Source organism: Lepidochelys kempii, chromosome 11 (assembly GCF_965140285.1).
Source record: "Lepidochelys kempii isolate rLepKem1 chromosome 11, rLepKem1.hap1, whole genome shotgun sequence".
NCBI classification, from domain to species: domain Eukaryota; kingdom Metazoa; phylum Chordata; order Testudines; family Cheloniidae; genus Lepidochelys; species Lepidochelys kempii.
In genome coordinates, this window is record NC_136390.1 from 11,141,140 (window position 1) to 11,159,273 (window position 18,134).

The window sequence follows — 18,134 nt, forward strand, 5'->3', positions numbered from 1 at the left end:
CTGTATTTTTAGTTTGCGTAAAAGTCACTTAGTTCTGGTTGCCAACTTTCTACTTGCACAAAACCAAACATCCTTGTCCCTCCCCCTGCCCCGCCCCTTCTCTGAGTCCCCTCCCCTGCTCACTCCATCCCCCCTCCTTCTGTCACTCACTCTCTCCACCCTCACTCACTCATTCATTTCCACCAGCCTGGGGCAGGGGGTTGGGGTGCGGGAGGGGGTGAGGGCTCCAGCTGGGGGTGCAGGCTCTGGGGTGGGGCCAGAAATGAGGAGTTTAGGGTGAGGGAGGGTGCTCCGGACTGATGAAGTGGGTTGGGATACAGGAGGGGGTGGGGGCTCCAGCTGGGGTTGTGGGCTCTGGGGTGGGGCGAGGGATGAGAGGTTTGGGGTGCAGGAGGGGAGTGGAGGGGTGGGGGGTGGAGCCAAGAGGTTCGAAGTATGGGAAAGTGCTCCGAGCTTAGGCAGGGGGTTGGGGTATGGGAGGAGGTATGGGCTCTGGGCTGGAGGTGTGGGTTCTGGGGTGGGGCCAGAAATAAGGGGGTCAGGGTGCAGGAGGTGATTCCGGGTTGGGGCAGTGGGTTGGAGTGTGGGGGGTGAGGGCTCTGGCTGGGGGTGCAGACTCTGGGGTGGGGCTGGGGATGAGAGGTTTGGAGTGTAGGAGGGTGCTCCGGGCTGGGACCGAGGGGTTTGGAGGGCAGGAGAGGGATCAGGGCTGCGCCTGGGGGTGCGGGCTCTGGAGTGGGGCTGGGAATGAGGGGTTTGGGGTGCAGGACAGGGCTCCAGGGTGGGGCAGAGGGTTGGGATATGGGTGGGGGTGAGGGCTCCCACTGGGGGTACAGGCTCTGGGGTAGGGTTGGGGATGAAGGGTTTGAGGTGCAGGAGGGTGCTCTGGGCTGGGGCTGAGGGGTTTGGAGGGTGGGAGGGGGATCAGGGCTGGGGCTGTGGTCCAGGAGGGGGTCAGGGGTGCAGGCTCCAGGCAGCGCTTACCTAGGCAGCCCCTGGAAGCAGCAGCATGTCCCCCCTCCAGCTCCTACATGGAGGCACGGCCAGGCAGCTCTGCGCACTGCCCCATCCTCAGGCACTGCCCCTGCAGCTCACATTGGCCATGATTGCTGGCCAATAGGAGCTGCAGAGCCAGCACTTGGGATGGGGACAGAGTGTGGAGCCCCCTGGCTGCCTCTATGCATAGGAACCGAAAGGGAGACATGCCGCTGCTTCCAGGAGCTGCACAGAGCCATGGCAGGCAGGGACCTGTCTTAGCCCTGCTGCGCCGCCTACCAGACTTTTAGTGACATGGTCAGCAGTGCTGACCGGAGCTGACTGGAGCCGCCAGGGTCCCTTTTCAACTGGGCATTCTGATCGAAAACCAGACAACTTGCAACCCTACACTTAGTGCATGAAATAGATGCTATTTATGTACCAGATATCAAAATAAACTAAACTAAACTTAGGTATACATACATTCTTCATTTCATGGTGCCCATGTTGGCCCAAAGTAGCCCAGAATAACACTGTCCATGGGCAGATCTACAGATGCAGGTGTGTGAAAGCAGCGTAGTATAGTGAAAGTTGTGTTGCCCTTATGAGTCACAGAAATGCACAGCCATTTCAACTGATTCATTCCCCTCCTATCCGAACTCGCAATCAAAACTGTAAGGTACTTCTCAAGCGAAGCCACAGAAACCTCATTTCATGAATTACTTAAAACTGGACTGGAAAATTTACTGCGGGGCATGGTCCCACATTATCAAGGGAATGGACAAGCTGACCTAAAAAGTCTTTTCCTCTCTAATTATTATGATGTAAGAGACTCATTGCAGCAAAACCAAAGAATGAATTAGCAAATAGATATGCCCACAGCCCTTGAGAACAAGACTGTGAGCTGATAGCAATTAGGCCTTTTTCTAACAAACAAAAGTACACAGGACACTAACTGAGGACATTAAAAATGGTTAAAAACTAAAATGGAAGTCAGCGGAAGCCTGTAGTGTTGTGTTCAAAGCCACACACACACAATGTGAAGTGAGGGTGCTTTGGAGACAGATAGAAGAATGCCTTTGGAGGCACTGGGGCAGCACCCTCTATGGGGAACTACTTAATTTCTGCCACAATTGGCCTCCCGCTGCTAATGTGTGCAGAAGAGCAGAACAACAGCCCTACCACTACCAAATGCTATTTGTTGTGCTGACAAATCATTGTGCTGTGCACTTATGATGGGGTGAAGTATATGCCCTGTACAGAGGGCCAGCACAAGGCCCATATGCCACTCATGCTCAAGATAGGCCTAGATGGGACTTAAATGATGCATAAGAACCGTGCAAACCCTCTGCTTAGGGTGAATTTCATCCAGGGTGCAGGTGAACGAGTCCCTGATGGCGTGGCTGATGTGATTAGGTCCTATGATGGTGTCACTTGAATAGATACATGGACAGAGTTGGCATTGGGCTTTGTTGCAAGGATAGGTTCCTGGATTAGTGTTTTTGTTGTGTGGTTGCTGGTGAGTATTTGCTTCAGGTTGGGGGGGCTGTCTGTAAGTGAGGACTGGTCTGTCTCCCAAGATCTGGAAGAGCGAAGGAGCGTCTTTCAGGATAGGTTGTAAATCTTTGATGATGCGCTGGAGAGGTTTTACATCAGCCACGCCATCAGGGGCTCGTTCACCCGCACATCTACCAATGTGATATATGCCACCATGTGCCAGCAATGCCCCTCTGCCATGTACATTGGCCAAACCGGACAGTCTCTACGCAAAAGAATAAATGGACGCAAATCTGACATCAGGAATCATAACATTCAAAAACCAGTAGGAGAACACTTCAACCTCTCTGGTCACTCAGTAACAAAGACTTAAAAGTGGCAATTTTGCAACAGAAAAGCTTCAAAAACAGACTCCAATGAGAAACTGCTGAACTGGAATTAATATGCAAACTAGATACCATTAACTTGGGTTTGAATAGAGACTGGGAGTGGCTGGGTCATTACACATATTGAATCTATTTCCCCATGTTAAGTATCCTCACACCTTCTTGTCAACTGTCTGAAACCGGCCATCTTGATTATCACTACAGAAGTTGTTTTTCTCCTGCTGATAATAGCGCATCCTAATTAATTAGCCTCTTAGAGTTGGTATGGCAACTTCCACCTTTTCATGTTCTCTGTATGTATATATCTCTTCTTACTATATGTTCCATTCTATGCATCTGATGAAGTGGGCTGTAGCCCATGAAAGCTTGTGGCACCTTAGAGACTAACAAATTTATTTGAGCATAAGTATTCCTGGTCTTTTTGCGGATACAGACTAACACAGCTGCTACTCTGAAACTTTTCACACAGGGTCATTCAGTACCTGGCCCTAAATTAACAGTTTTCAGACTAATTCCAAATCAGCCATTCCATTGTCAAATTTCTTGTCACTCTCCTTCTTACCTGTTGCTGGTTCTCCCTTTGAGAATGTAGCCTGGCCTGAATGCACTCCCTGGTCTCTTGAAATGCTTGTCTTTGAGACACCTCAGCTGGGTAATGAGTACACACTCCTACAATGTTTGTGCAGGAGAAGATGAGAACATTGGAGACCAGCTGCAACAAAAAAGGGAAACATGATTACAATTTGGAAACCTACCATCAACAACAGACAGAATACTTAAAAGCTCAGCATGTAATATGAATCATTCCACAATCCAACACATGACTGAGCCTAGTATTCTTCATTTCAGTGCATTTTACTTTGCTGTTCTTTGAAGTATAAACTTTTACACATGCCCTCAGAAGCGTATTTCTTCACATTAATGTAAATGCTTTTCTCTAATTCTGTTAGCAATCAATTGTCTTAAAATTACTGTGTCAGAGACTTATAAAGAGGTTTTAATGTGACGATGTTTGGCTAGCTCAGAATTATGTAAAAGAATCTGAAGGAAGATTTTAACTATTACTGGTTTAAAACACCTGCATATACGGCATGAATATACTTTGAAAGATACATTAGCTTTCATATTCTAGATAGTGTTCACTTATTGCAAGGAAATAACTTTAGATTTCAATCAACTTCAAAAACTGGGAATTTTTTTTTATCACCCAGTCTCAGCTCTTTACGATGAGTTGAATTATAATGATTTTCAGATCACATCTTTATGTGGTCAATAATATGTTATATACATATGTGAATGTACAAATAGGTAGGAAGAGCTATATTGCTCTGTTGTTTCCACAGTGACTATATTTCCCAATAAAATAATTACATCTCTCTCACTGGTAATTATAGCTGATTAGAAAACAAAATAACTAAACATTTAAAAAAAAAAATTGGCGTTGAATTTTTTTTTAAGAGAAATTTTCAAATCAGTTCTACCAGTAACATCGAAACAAGCATTCTTCCCATTCTTCTGTACCATCAGCCACTTGTGAGCTAGCCAGGATATACTGTATCTTCCTAAAGAGACAGACTTGTGCGAATACAGCTCCTATTTCTAGGGGAACCGAATATCAGACTTGTAACAGTCTCATAGATATAAATCTTGGAAGTACTTTTTTCTGAATGGCTTTCTGTAAAGCAACAACAATTCAAATGTAATCCCCCCACCCCATCCCCTGTAGATACAGAGCCAGATTCTGACAGGCACATGCACAGGTGTAAATCAAACCCAGAAAGCAGCAGTAGGAGTTCAGAACTCAGGCTGACTACTCAAGTAGTGGCAAAATCTAACTTTAACAAGATGCTGCTATCGTGCTAGAGTAGACAGTATTACGGGATTGCATGTCAATGCATACACACACACTCCCTGTCCCAGGAACAGTCTCTATTTACAACTCCCATCAGGATTATTCTGACACTAGGGATAAATCCATGCGCTGGAGACAGTGGACAATTGCTATATAATGACTCTGCCCCCATTATGAGGAATTGGGAACAGAATCCTGGTCCTTCAGCTCCAAAAACCTACCACAGCTTCGGCTAAGGGGGAACTCTTTGGAGTAGTAGGTACTTTATCCTCCTCGCGGACCAGTCATTACATGAGAATATCATCCACTCACACACACAAAGCGAGTATATTCCATACCTAGTGCATGGGCTGCTTGCAGTCAGAATTAGGGCACATATTAATGCTAGTTTTGCAGTCCATGAGTGCATTTTTAGGGAGTGGTTACACCGCTTTCCTTGCATTCAGGATTTGTTTCACAGCAAAGAACAAAAATCTAAAGATCTTTAATTTCCCCCCAGCTACTGCTAAAACAGTTCTGTAATTAATGAGGACAAGAATGATATTACATCAACACAGTAAAAAAATACAAACCACTAAGACTTAGTTCTTCCAGGTCTTTGGAGGGCCAGTAAAAAATAGTTGTGTGTCTTTAATATCTTATAACATTGGAAAATCTAGCATGTAAACAAATCAAGCAGATCTAATTTGAGCAAAAGTAAAGGTAACAACATTTTGTGGAAAAATGTGTTTTGTTAGAGTCCTAATTCTAGAAGGATATTTGGTAGAAACACTTGTTTATAGACACTGAGGAAAACATTGGGTTTTTTAGAATTATTTCCCCCCCCCCAGAAAACATAACATTGATGCTCATCATCATAGAAAAGGAAATTCAATAAGGAAATGGAAGTAAGGACTTCCCTAGGAATTACAGAGAGTTCTGCATGTTGCTTCATAAATGGGTTGATTGTGATGGACAGCCTGTGAATCCAGTATGGTTATTACAAACAAACTCAATGAATTAACACTAAATAGCATTGTTTGCATCATCTGATTAAACTGACTCCAGAATTCTCTGTATTGAAACTACTTAGTTACACATTAAGCAGAACATTTATCAGTATGCATAAAATATAGTCCAAAACACACATACACACCATATTTTACATAAATATATAATACATGACTGTTCCACTTTACAATATTGCATTGTAATTTTAAAATACAAATAAGTTCGGGCTTAATTATGTTTGTAGTTGCCACAGTGCAAATGTAAAATAAATCTCCTGAGGACAATGGACTTGCTCTCAATTTAAACATGTGTTAAGTGAGAATAGACTCAGAACTTGTCTATACAGAGGCACCCAGGAAAGTTAAGACAAATCAACTAAAGCTGTGAAGTTAACGCACTGTTAAAGGACATTAAATCTCTGTGTGGATGCTCTCATTCAAAAGTGAGGTGACCTTAGTTTGCTATAGCTTAATCCTTCAAAGGGATAAATAGATTCATTTTAACAATCCTGAGAGTCCTCATGTAGACAAGCCTTCTCTAGGCAGGTTAGACATTGCGCAGTGAATACAACAGGGGCCCACTCATTGGACAGTGGGAAGACCTCACTGCTGCAACGAGCTCTTCTGCAGGCACATCTCTGTGCCAACACAAAGCCCCACTGAAGTCAGAGGGGGTCCACAGATGCAGATATCATTGCAGCACTGGTGCTGTAAGTAGCTCAGCTGCCTCACTCATGGCACACCATCCGGGTGTGCGAGGAGACAAATGATATCCAATGGGTTCAAAAAACATTATCAGATCAACATTATCGAAGTATATATGGTACTGAAAGTAGTAACATGATTTTCAGAGATCCCATTAACTTCATTTCAGACAAACCCACAGGACTGCAGAGACTGATTTATGAAAGAGGCTCAGAAAAATCACACTCCACAAGACTGAGATAAGTTACACTGCAATGAACATTCACCAGCAGTGGATATAAGCCGGTATTTACTCTCCCAAACGAAAACTGTTTTAGACTGTAATATTACATGGCTTGAACAAAAAAAAGAAATCTACAATATAATGTTGAGACTATCAAGACTCTGCAAAGATTTAAAGCTCAGCTCTTGCTATTCAAAGCAACATTCAGCATTTTGCTTTGGAAATATTTCTCTTGGGCCTCACAGTTCATCTGATGTTCCTAAAATAATGTGGGGGATGGTGGGTGGGGAAGAATACTTTATTTGGTATTTGATTAAAATCACTTTGTTCACAGGTGTTTTAAAAATAAATTAAGGCAAAATTAAAGATTTTCTGTCTCAATAATTTTTCCATAGCCCTCTGTCCACTTAATGCAAATGAATTTATATCCTGTTTGCCAAATGGTACTACTGTACTTGCTTATCAGGTTCCTTGCGGTTTTGCTATGGTAACGAGCTACAGTCCCAGGAGGAAGGAGATGATGTAGATATTAAAACTGGTTCCCTCAGCTCCATGGCCCGAAAACAGAAAACATATTATTGGCAGCTATTTCAGGCAATTTATACTTGTAAAAATGTTCTTAAGAGGCAATGGGAAAATGTAGGTTTCTATTTTAGGGTTGGATTCTCTCTCCACTGCCCACTAAAACATTTGACCATGAGGTCTATCCATAGCCCTCTGATTCTGGTGAAGGCTGCTGCACTTATTTATTAGTTGTATCTATCAAAGATACCTATTTGGCCCCCATTACCAGAGTGCTTGGGCACCTGATAATTAATGTATTTATTCTCACATTACCACTATAAGGTAGAGAAGTGCTATCATTTCCATTTTACTCAGGCACGGAGAGATCCAGGGCCAGATTTTAAAAGTATTTCAACACTTAAAGATACAGACAGGCACCTAGAGGGATTTTCAACAGTGTCTAGGCACCTAACTCCCATCAAAATTGATTCATTTTTCACTGCTTGGAAAATAAACATACACTATGCAGTTTCTAGTCACTTTCACTTAGATTCTTATACACTAGCAAAATGCTGTAGTGTTTGTATTGAAAATAATGCAGAAAATTTTGCTTGAAATATTGTTTCCTTGGAGATTTAAGAAAAATCTTTTGGTTTTGTTTGTTTTAAATGTTCTGAAAGCTTGTTAACACAAAATAAAAATTGGAAGAGAAATTTAAAACAATGCCATCTCTTTAAAAATCAGAGAAATGTAGGGCTGGAAGAGACTGCAGGAGGTCATCTAGTCCAACCTCTGGCACTGAGGCAGAACCAAATATACCTACCTACACCCTCCCTGACAGGTGTTTGTCCAACCTATTCTTAAAAATCTCCAGTGCTGGGGATTCCACAACCTCCTTTCTTGGAAGACTATTCCAGTACTTAACTATCCTTATATCTATCTAACCTAAATCTTCCTTGCTGCAGATTAAGCCAATTATTTCCTGTCCTATCTTCACTGGACACAGAGAACAATTGACTGCCAGCCTCAGGTCCCCCCAGAGTCTTCTTTTCTCAAGACTAAACATGCCCAGTTTGTTTAACCTTTCCTCATTGGTCAGGTTTTCTACAATCTTTTATCCTTTTTGTTGCTCTCCTTTGAACTCTCTCCAATTTGTGCACAATTTTCTTAAAATGTGGTGCCTAAAGCTGGACATACTACTCCAGCTGAAGTCTCCCCAGTGCCAAGGAAAGTGGGACAATTACAAGCTGTGACATATGACATTCCTATTAATATACCCCAGAATAATATTCACCTTTTTCACAACTGCTTCACATTGTTGGCTCATGTTGAATTTGTAATCCACTACAACCTCTGATCTTTTTCTGCAGGACTACAGTCTAGTCAGTTATTCCCCCTTTTACATTTGTGCATTTGATTTTTCTTTCCTACGTGCAGTATTTTGCACTTTATTGAATTTCGTTTAACTGATTTCAGTTCAATTCTCCAATTTATTGAGGTCATTTTGAATTCTAACCCTGTCCTCTGAAGTGTTTGCAATCCCTCCCAGGTTGGTTTCATCCGCAAATTTTATAAGCATAAGCATATAAGCACTCCAAGCTATTAATTAAAATATTGACTAGTACCAGACACAGGACAGGCCCCTGCAGGACCCCATTAGATATGCCATTCCAGTTTGACAGTAAACTATTGACAAAATGTCACAAAATTGATGGCTCAGGTGTGATATGTAAGATCAAGTAGTAATCTGTTGTTTCAGTGATTCAGGGAAAAGCCTAGTGAAACCATCACAAACAAGATAAAATATCAGTGTGAATCAATATGCTGTTTTTAACCTTCTGCGTTTGTATCTTATTATTCAAACACCAGGATGCTAGTTAATATATGATAAAGAGATGGCAATATGTTTAAGAGTCACTGTCAGGATAATTTATGTTAATTCCTCACCTGTCTTACTGCTAACAATGAAGGTTGTTAAAATGAAAAGATTCAGTTTTTAAAAAGCTTCTATTTACTTTTGACCCACTGTCAAAGGCTCACCCGAGCCCAGCACCCTCGATAGCGGGTTCACAAGTTTACAGAAAACAAACTAACGCTGAACTCAAAATAACTAACTGGGTGTTAAAGTCCATAACATAAACAACAGTCTTTCACAGAGGTCCAGGGCATATATTGTCAAGGTCAGGCCCTGACCGGAACAGGTTATTTGGATTAGGGCAGATCCTTCCTTCCCTGTCCTGGCTTCACCCAGAACTGGCCCTTAGTAGAAGCAGCCAGTCTTTTTTAATCTGGCCTGTTGGGCCCTGATTGGTCTCTGCATGCTCCCAGCACTTTAGGTGCTGCAGGACCAACGCTTGCTGGTTCTGCCTGCAGCCAGTTGTGGGAGGCTAATTCTAGAGAATACCTAGAAATCTGAACTCACTGTGCTCCCCCTTCCAGCAGGTCATCTTTTCAGGGCAGGGTGTGCCAAGGCATGAGAGCTACCGGCAGGGGGCAGCAAATCCCTGGTACACCCCATCACACCCATTCTTTACTTTTTCATGTCATTCTGCTTCAAAAGTACAATTAGATTGGTCAATTACCTTCTTACCTTTTAAAAAAATATTTCATTGAAATCAAAACAAAATTCATTAAAATATGTATTATTCAGATGATATTTGATTTTGTAAAATCCTATTTAAAAATTCTAAGTTTTGGGCTTATGCTGACTAGGAGTTATTCATCACTGGCACAATTTGAAACAAGGAGAAGGCAAGCACATCACGTAGGAAAATCTAAAAAGCCATGCAAAGCACAATCTACTGCCAACAGAGAATTACACATCCTTTCTTTTTGGAGTTCAGCACAGCTCTAGCTATGCTTCCCAGCTCTCATAATACTCTTATTCACTGGGAATCCATTGTCAAATTAATTATCATTATAACGGCATGGCTAAAAGGAGACACGACAAGTGAGTTTCTAGAATGCATCTTATGGGGCCTGTATGGTGAGTCAACAAGATCTAATTATTTTACTAAATGTACACACATTATGAGTAGCCAGGGCCAGATTTAGGGGCAGGTAACCCAGGCGACCCACTGGGGGGCCGGACTTGGGGTGCTGTTTTTGTTGTTAGCAACAAAAGGTAAAATAGAATGTTTGAAGTAAAATGTTTCAGGTATTCCGTGGATATGTGGTTCCCAGCCAATAGGAGCTGCAGAACGGACACTCAAGGAAGGGGCACATGCTGAGCCTCCGTGACTGCCCCTGCGCCTAGGAGCCAGAGGGACATGCTGGCTGCTTCCTGGGAGCCGCACAGAGCAGGGTAAGGAACCTGCCAGGCCCGACTTTTAACGGCCCAGTCAATGGTGCTGACCAGAGCCACCAGGGTCCCTTTTTGACCGGGTGAAAAGAGAAACAATTTTTTTTGCTTATATATGACATGAATAAACACAGATTTACAGATCCTAGCATGTAAATTTATCGTCTTATATGACAGGGATAAATCATGCATGCAAATCATGCATCAAAGTCGTGAAATGGGCCACAAATGCAATAAAAAATAAGGTATTCAAAAGTTTAACAAATGAGGGGGAGGGAGAGCACCAAAGACATCCTCGCTAGGGACGCCATTTGGTCTAGGGGCATAGCTTTACTTATGAAAGTTCCCCTCTTTTTCTAATATTTTTTAAAAAAAATCTATATAAACTTCCTAATTCTATCTAGAATACAATCAAGGCACAATGTATGACCAGCAACAGATGCCCTGTTTATCCAGCTATTTCTATAATACAGCTATATCTAAGTACTGATAGTTAGACATATTCCAAAAGCTTGGCTGTGAAGAATCAAAAGTACAAATATTATGTGAAACATTTTTTTAAAAGGTCTTCATTAGAAATTAAATTGAAGACTGGCTCTAGCTTTTAAAACATTCTATTAAGCAGCAATTAACTCTGGGCTGCCTCTTTATAGACTACCTAATAAAGAGCTGGAACAGTTACATAACCAGAGGTGCCACTACGATTAAAAGAAAAAGAAACCATTAGCAACTAGCTGCAAGATCAATTTCTGTATTTTTTCTGCACATGAAATGTTGTCTTTAGTCCCAGAGAGCAACTATCCACTACAGCCATAGTTTAGCACAGTGTCAATATGGTCAAAACCTGTAGATTGGATTAGGATGGCAATGATACAGTTATAGTCATGTGATCCTCTCTTGGCCATTTGGATGGTGTTTGGGCAGTGAAAGACATAATAAAAATAAATATTACTGCAAAATAGAATGCACTGAAGAAAATAATGAGGGTTTTGTTTTTGTTTTAAAAAGGCAACCTCTACTTTTATTTTTAAACGAGCCAGTTGCATCGTTGTGTATTGAATGCCTGAAATAGCAAAAAAGGGGAATCCAGCACAAAAGAGTTTCTGAACCAATTTTTTGAACATGTTTCTGGAGTAGCAGTCAGCTGGGTCCCTTTCTGCTCTGCTGCCTTGGTGCACCTGGGACAACACAGCTTTCACAGAACCCCACCAGAGCACAGAAACAGACTACAACCATGCTCTTGCAAGACTTATCATAGAATATCAGGGTTGGAAGGGACCTCAGGAGGTCATCTAGTCCAACCCCCTGCTCAAAGTAGGACCAATCCCCAACTAAATCATCCCAGCCAGGGCTTTGTCAAGCTGGGCCTTAAAAACCTCTAAGGAGGGAGATTCCATCACCTCCCTAGGTAACCCATTCCAGTGCTTCACCACCCTCCTAGTGAAAAAGTTTTTCCTAATATCCAACCTAAACCTCCCCCACTGCAACTTGAGACCATTACTCCTTGTTCTATCATCTGCTACCACTGAGAATAGTCTAGAGCCATCTTCTTTGGAACCCCCCTTCAGGTAGTTGAAAGCAGCTATCAAATCCCCCCTCATTCTTCTCTTCTGCAGACTGAATAATCCCAGTTCCCTCAGCCTCTCCTCATACGTCATGTGCTCCAACCCCCTAATCATTTTTGTTGCTCTCTGCTGGACTCTTTCCAATTTTTCCACATCCTTCTTGTAGTGTGGGGCCCAAAACTGGACACAGTACTCCAGTTGAGGCCTCACCAATGCCGAATAGAGGGGAATGATCACGTCCCTCGATCTGCTCGCTATGCCCCTACTTATACATCCCAAAATGCCATTGGCCTTCTTGGCAACAAGGACACACTGTTGACTCATATCCAGCTTCTGGTCCACTGTAACCCCTAGGTCCTTTTCTGCAGAAAGTTAGACTTGGACTTATGCATATGTCTAACTTAATAAACATGAATAGTCCCACTGAACCGATGTGTGTAAAGTTAACCCACCTTTCCAGGATCAAGGTAAAGTACCAGGTTTTACCTGATGGTGCTGTTATACAGTTTACCCAAACAAAACAAAAAAATCATGGCATGAAAACAAAATGTTTTCTTTTGAGAAATACTGTTGTGTTGTGTTGTTCATTCTATGATGCACTTTCTCTTCAGGGAAGCTGTTGCCAACAGCAAGTTGTTCGTGCTCTGCTTTAATCTTTCTCACTAGTCTTTATTCTTAGGGCAGTTTCTTCCTGAGAACCAGGGGGTGGTTTTTGAGCTCAGAGTTCCAAAAGAGGTGCTTTCCTGCATGCTGTTTGTGACAACCTCTGTTCAAGAACTGGCGTATACGGTGTAAATAAAACAAGTTAACATTAAGAAAATACCAACACTCCCAGTCACTGATTTCTCCTCTGATGGGAAACTGACCTGCAAGGCCCTGATATAGGTTTATATTTCAGCAGAAGGATGACAATATATTCTATGCCCCCAGTGATAATAATTTTGCAAAAATGCACCACAGAAATTCATCCTTCTTTACATGTGATAACACAAGCAATTCTGCAGTTAAAAATAGTTGCTGCTGAAGTAAGAGACAGACCATACTATGAAATAATTACAAATTTGCCGCAAGCAATAATTTACTCTGGAGACTGGGATGTTTACAAACAATTGCCTCAGATGATGTCACCAAAATCTTTGCACAAACAGCTTTCTAATATTTAGTATTCCACAGAAACCTCATGTTCTGTAGATTTTCATTGGTTTACTGCTTATTGCAATTATGAACCCTGTGTATACTCTCTTTCTCTCCAAGAGACAGATGTTTTTCTCCCACTGATATTTTCACTGACTCATACACAGTAGAGAAACATGAAACATCTGAGTCATGATCCGCTTCTCTAAGAAATAAATGGAGGGCATCTTTTTGAAAAGAATAAGAGATTACATACACAGATGCAGCTTCAGTAAACTTTTAGCTTAAAAGGAATTTTTCCTACATTCTATTGGTCACAAGTTTTCCTTTCCCAGTTATTTTTTTATTAAGTTTTCTTCTGGGATTGGAATTGGACCTTATTTTCTCTAGCCACCGAGTAATTAAGGGGCAGTGAGGGAGAGGGGGAGAATGTACTGTCCTGCCAAAATGTTTGCTAATTACCAAGTAGAAAAGGTATTTCTATAGCTACATTTTCCTGCTCTTTTATCTTTCAGCTAAGGCAATTCTGTACAGCAAAAGAATCTATTAGGGAAGGGGATGCTGCTTTTGGAAAGAGTAAAAAAACTGGCGAGTGAGGATTACTGGGTCCCATCATCTGCTCTACCACTGAACCTCTACAGAAGCCACATTTTGTGCAGCTTCATGCACAACATCTCTCAGCTGCCACCGATGTCAATGTAGGGTCCAACACTGATCAGTCAGACAAGTGGGGCAAACCAAGAGGCAGCTAGAGGAGAGCCATGTGGCAACCATACAGGAGAGGGATAGCTGTGAGGAAAGAAAGCCTGGGGTAGAGGCTACTGGGGTGATCCTGGTGTGGCTGTGGCATTTGGGAGTGAGACCTGGGAGCAATCTGGGGAAGGGCTTGCGAGGAGGGGGCTCATTCAAGGTGGAGTGGGAGAGCTTCCCCCATTCTGTCCCTGTCCCCCAAGTTCAACCCCAGCCCCACAGTTCAAACTGTCTCCTCCATCAGTCCTTGCTTCCAACTTGTCTCCCACATGCTTCACTGGACTCCCACCTCCTGTGCCAGCCAGACACCGAGCCAGCCAGCACCTTTGCCTGGCTCCAAGGCAGTGGGGAGAGCAGAGCATGGTTGGAGTCTAAACCTGTCTGCCTTCAAGTGCAACACCACGGCAGGGAAGAGTCAGCACAGGGGAAATCATGCATGGAGTGAGCAGAGAGACACAGGCATAGGCGACATGCCCATTTCATGGCATTTAGCAGGTTTGACTGTGTGAGACCTTGGGCAGATCACGGACTCTGGGCCTAGTGGGAGCTGAACTACCTCCACTCTCACTGAAACGTGCTGATCTCCTGTTATACAGAGGAGCAGATGAGTCCAAGAGTGGAATTACCAAACCATGGTCTTTCTACCTTACAAAACTTTTCAGGTAAGTCTCTAAATATCAGGCTGGTCTTATCTTCGTAGGGGAAAGGGATGATGGTGGGGAGAGATGACATTCCTGTTTCTCTGTATCTGAAACAGCAATAGGGTAAAACGACACAGCTGCCGCGCATGTGTTTCAGACAAAACTCGCCCTGCTGGACAGTTACCCATACTCAAACCCAGGAGAAGATGCAGGGAGTAAAACCATTTGAATGATAATTTAACCAAAGCTGGGCTAAGGCAGCTTTACATCTCCCAAAGTTCTCCCAGCTCTACGGTCAGATGCTTATCAACTATATCAAACTATCTGGGGAGCGCGGGGGTGGGGGAGGGGAGAGGGGCTTGCTCAAAAACTAGTTTGAAGTTGGAAACCTTCCCCCTGTTCCCCACCACTTCTAAGTTGTGCTTGGGTTGGGGCAGCAAAGGAGGGTGCATGCTTGGATTTCCCCTCAGCTCCTAGTATAATTCTGCCACCAAAAGGAGGGTTGGGGCAGTTTTCCCGACTCTGATGTCGTCCCCTCCATCTTTGAATACTGCTGACTGTTGTAAAACTAGACAAATACCTAGATGAGTTGATGTACCCCTTTGAAGACCTCTGTGTATCTGGGGTTGAGAACCACTGGGGTGGTGGATATTTTCAAATGATGTCTTGGTGAGGAGACCTTCCCAGACTGTACTATAAGCAATTGACTCCTCCCCACCCTCACATTAATCTACTGAAGTTGAAACATGTACTATATTGGAAACATATTCTGTACTTTTCAGAACAGAACACCTAAACATTTCCAGCAAATCGCTTAATAGAAGTTTGTTTGCCAAGTTGTGTGACTTCTCTCACTGGTTATGAGAAAACACTTTTGTTTTAAAAGGAAAAATAAATTTTAATTTTGTTCCACGGTCCTTCACTATTCCTGTCTGCCAACAAACATAGTCATGGCCCATACGGTTTATCACATGCTACAGGGAATATTTATGGGAGCCCTATGTTAAAATATTGGCAGCGCATCACTGCTTATTTCTCTTTCATTTAAACCCAGGCTTCACCACCAGGTAACTGTTAAAATTGTATCTAGTTATAGGAAAGTATTATTTATTTGGAAGGGAAGAACATTCCTCAAAAGCTCAGAAGGCACAAGTGAATGCCCCAAATATGGTTTTGAGTTTTGCAACACACTTCTGCCCCTCCCCCACAAGTATTACAACATGGGTGGGAATTGTAAAGCTGGGGAATGGTTTGACAGAAAGGGAGATTCAGGATTTTTAAGTTAAGGCCACTGTTCCTTTGTCTTTTGTTGCCTTTTTAGTTAAGGCGAGGGCACCTAGAGCACACAGATAGATTTATAGAAATGCTAAAAAGGATGCCTAACAAGTACAATCATACAAAGACCTATATTAAAAGAACATTATTTAGGTTGAAAATATCAAGCACTTAAAAATGAGGAAAAGCCAGATTTATGGTTGTTCAGAGAACCTTAATTCTGTTCCCCTTTCCATCCTCTCTGAGCATTGAATGAGAGAAGTTCCTGTGGGAAAAAATTATGTGATTAATTAAATACTGTATTGTAATACATATGTGCAAGGGAGCCAAATTAAGACTGCACAGACAACTGTAAATCTGGCATTTCCTAACTTTTCAGTGTTTGTCTCTGCAAACTAAATAATATTCTTTTAATGCAGTTTTTGTATGTAATTTCCCACAATTCTTTAATTTTTAAAGAAAAAAATAAAAAAACAAATTATATTATGTGCAACTAACAGCCAGGACCATTATGCATGATCTTCAGCACTTCAGGAGAGAACATAAGAAAGGCCACACTGGGTCAGACCAAAGGTCCATCTAGCCCAGTATCATGTCTTCCAACAGTGGCCAATGCCAGGTGCCCTAAAGGGAATGAACAGAACAGGTAATCATCAAATGATCCATCCCCTGTTGCCCATTCCCAGCTTCTGGCGAACAGAGGCTAGGGACACCATCTCTGCCCATCCTGGCTCATAGCCATTGATGGATCTATCCTCCATGAAGAGACTGTTACTGCTTGAGGTACAGGACTAGCTACTGTAGGTGACAGCAGAAGGATGCAACCCAAATGGGGGATAAGCTGCTGGTGCCATGTGCTGCGTTCAGAGGGGGCTGATCAAGGAGGAGTTCCACTCAACTCTCCCCACCCTGCATCAGGAGTTGAGGGAGCTCCAGCCCCAGGAGTTACCCCTACCAACCCAGCTCTCACCCACCTCCTTCAGCCGCTACAGCAATTCTCACACCACCCAGGTGCCCCAGGGCAGTGTTCTGTTTTGGCTTCAGTGGTAGCCTATGCCAGACTCTTTAGACCATCCAGCAACAGTGATTTTGGCAGAATGCCAAAATTCTGTTATGGAAGGGAAATAGTGATTAGTTGTTTATACCTCAGCTCCTGCCTACACACAATTTCTGTACCATTGTGTTTACAAACAGCTATACTTGAAGAGGTTCATAGAATCATAGAATATCAGGGTTGGAAGGGACCTCAGGAGGTTATCTAGTCCAACCCCCTGCTCAAAGCAGGACCGATCCCTGACTAAATCATCCCAGCCAAGGCTTTATCAAGCCCGACCTTAAAAACTTCTCGGGAAGGAGATTCCACCACCTCCCTAGGTAACGCATTCCAGTGTTCCACCACCCTCCTAGTGAAAAAGTTTTTCCTAATATCCAATCTAAACCTCCCCCACTGCAACTTGAGACCATTACTCCTTGTTCTGTCATCTGCTACCACTGAGAACAGTCTAGAGCCATCCTCTTTGGAACCCCCTTTCAGGTAGTAGAAAGCAGCTATCAAATCCCCCCTCATTCTTCTCTTCCGTAGACTAAACATCCCCAGTTCCCTCAGCCTCTCCTCATAAGTCATGTGTTCCAGTCCCCTAATCATTTTTGTTGCCCTCCGCTGGACTCTTTCCAATTTCTCCACATCCTTCTTGTAGTGTGGGGCTCAAAACTGGACACAGTACTCCAGATGAGGCCTCACCAATGTCGAATAGAGGGGAACGATCACGTCCCTCGATCTGCTGGCAATGCCCCTACTTATACATCCCAAAATGCCATTGGCCTTCTTGGCAACAAGGGCACACTGCTGACTCATATCCAGCTTCTCGTCCACTATAACCCCTAGGTCCTTTTCTGCAGAACTGCTGCCTAGCCATTCGGTTCCTAGTCTGTAGCGGTGCATTGGATTCTTCCGTCCTAAGTGCAGGACTCTGCACTTGTCCTTGTTGAACCTCATCAGATTTCTTTTGGCCCAATCCTCCAATTTGTCTAGGTCCCTCCGTATCCTATCTCTACCCTCCAGCGTATCTACCTCTCCTCCCAGTTTAGTGTCATCTGCAAAGTTGCTGAGGGTGCAACCCACACCATCCTCCAGATCATTTATGAAGATATTGAACAAAACCGGCCCAAGGACCGACCCTTGGGGCACTCCACTTGATACCGGCTGCCAACTAGACATGGAGCCATTGATCACTACCCGTTGAGCCCAACAATCTAGCCAGCTTTCTATCCACCTTATAGTCCATTCATCTAGCCCATACTTCTTTAACTTGCTGACAAGAATACTGTGGGAGACCA

At 43.1% G+C, this 18,134-nt stretch overlaps 1 protein-coding gene across 1 annotated transcript in view; it reads right to left on the reverse strand.

The window, feature by feature from the left end:
- Positions 1 to 18,134, reverse strand: part of ADCY5 (adenylate cyclase 5) — a 333,999-nt gene that overhangs the window by 143,129 nt on the left and 172,736 nt on the right. Inside the window, exon 2 of the mRNA XM_073305113.2 lies at positions 3,421 to 3,570. Coding sequence (XP_073161214.1) covers positions 3,421 to 3,570 — 150 coding nt within the window. The remainder of the gene's footprint in view (positions 1 to 3,420; positions 3,571 to 18,134) is intronic.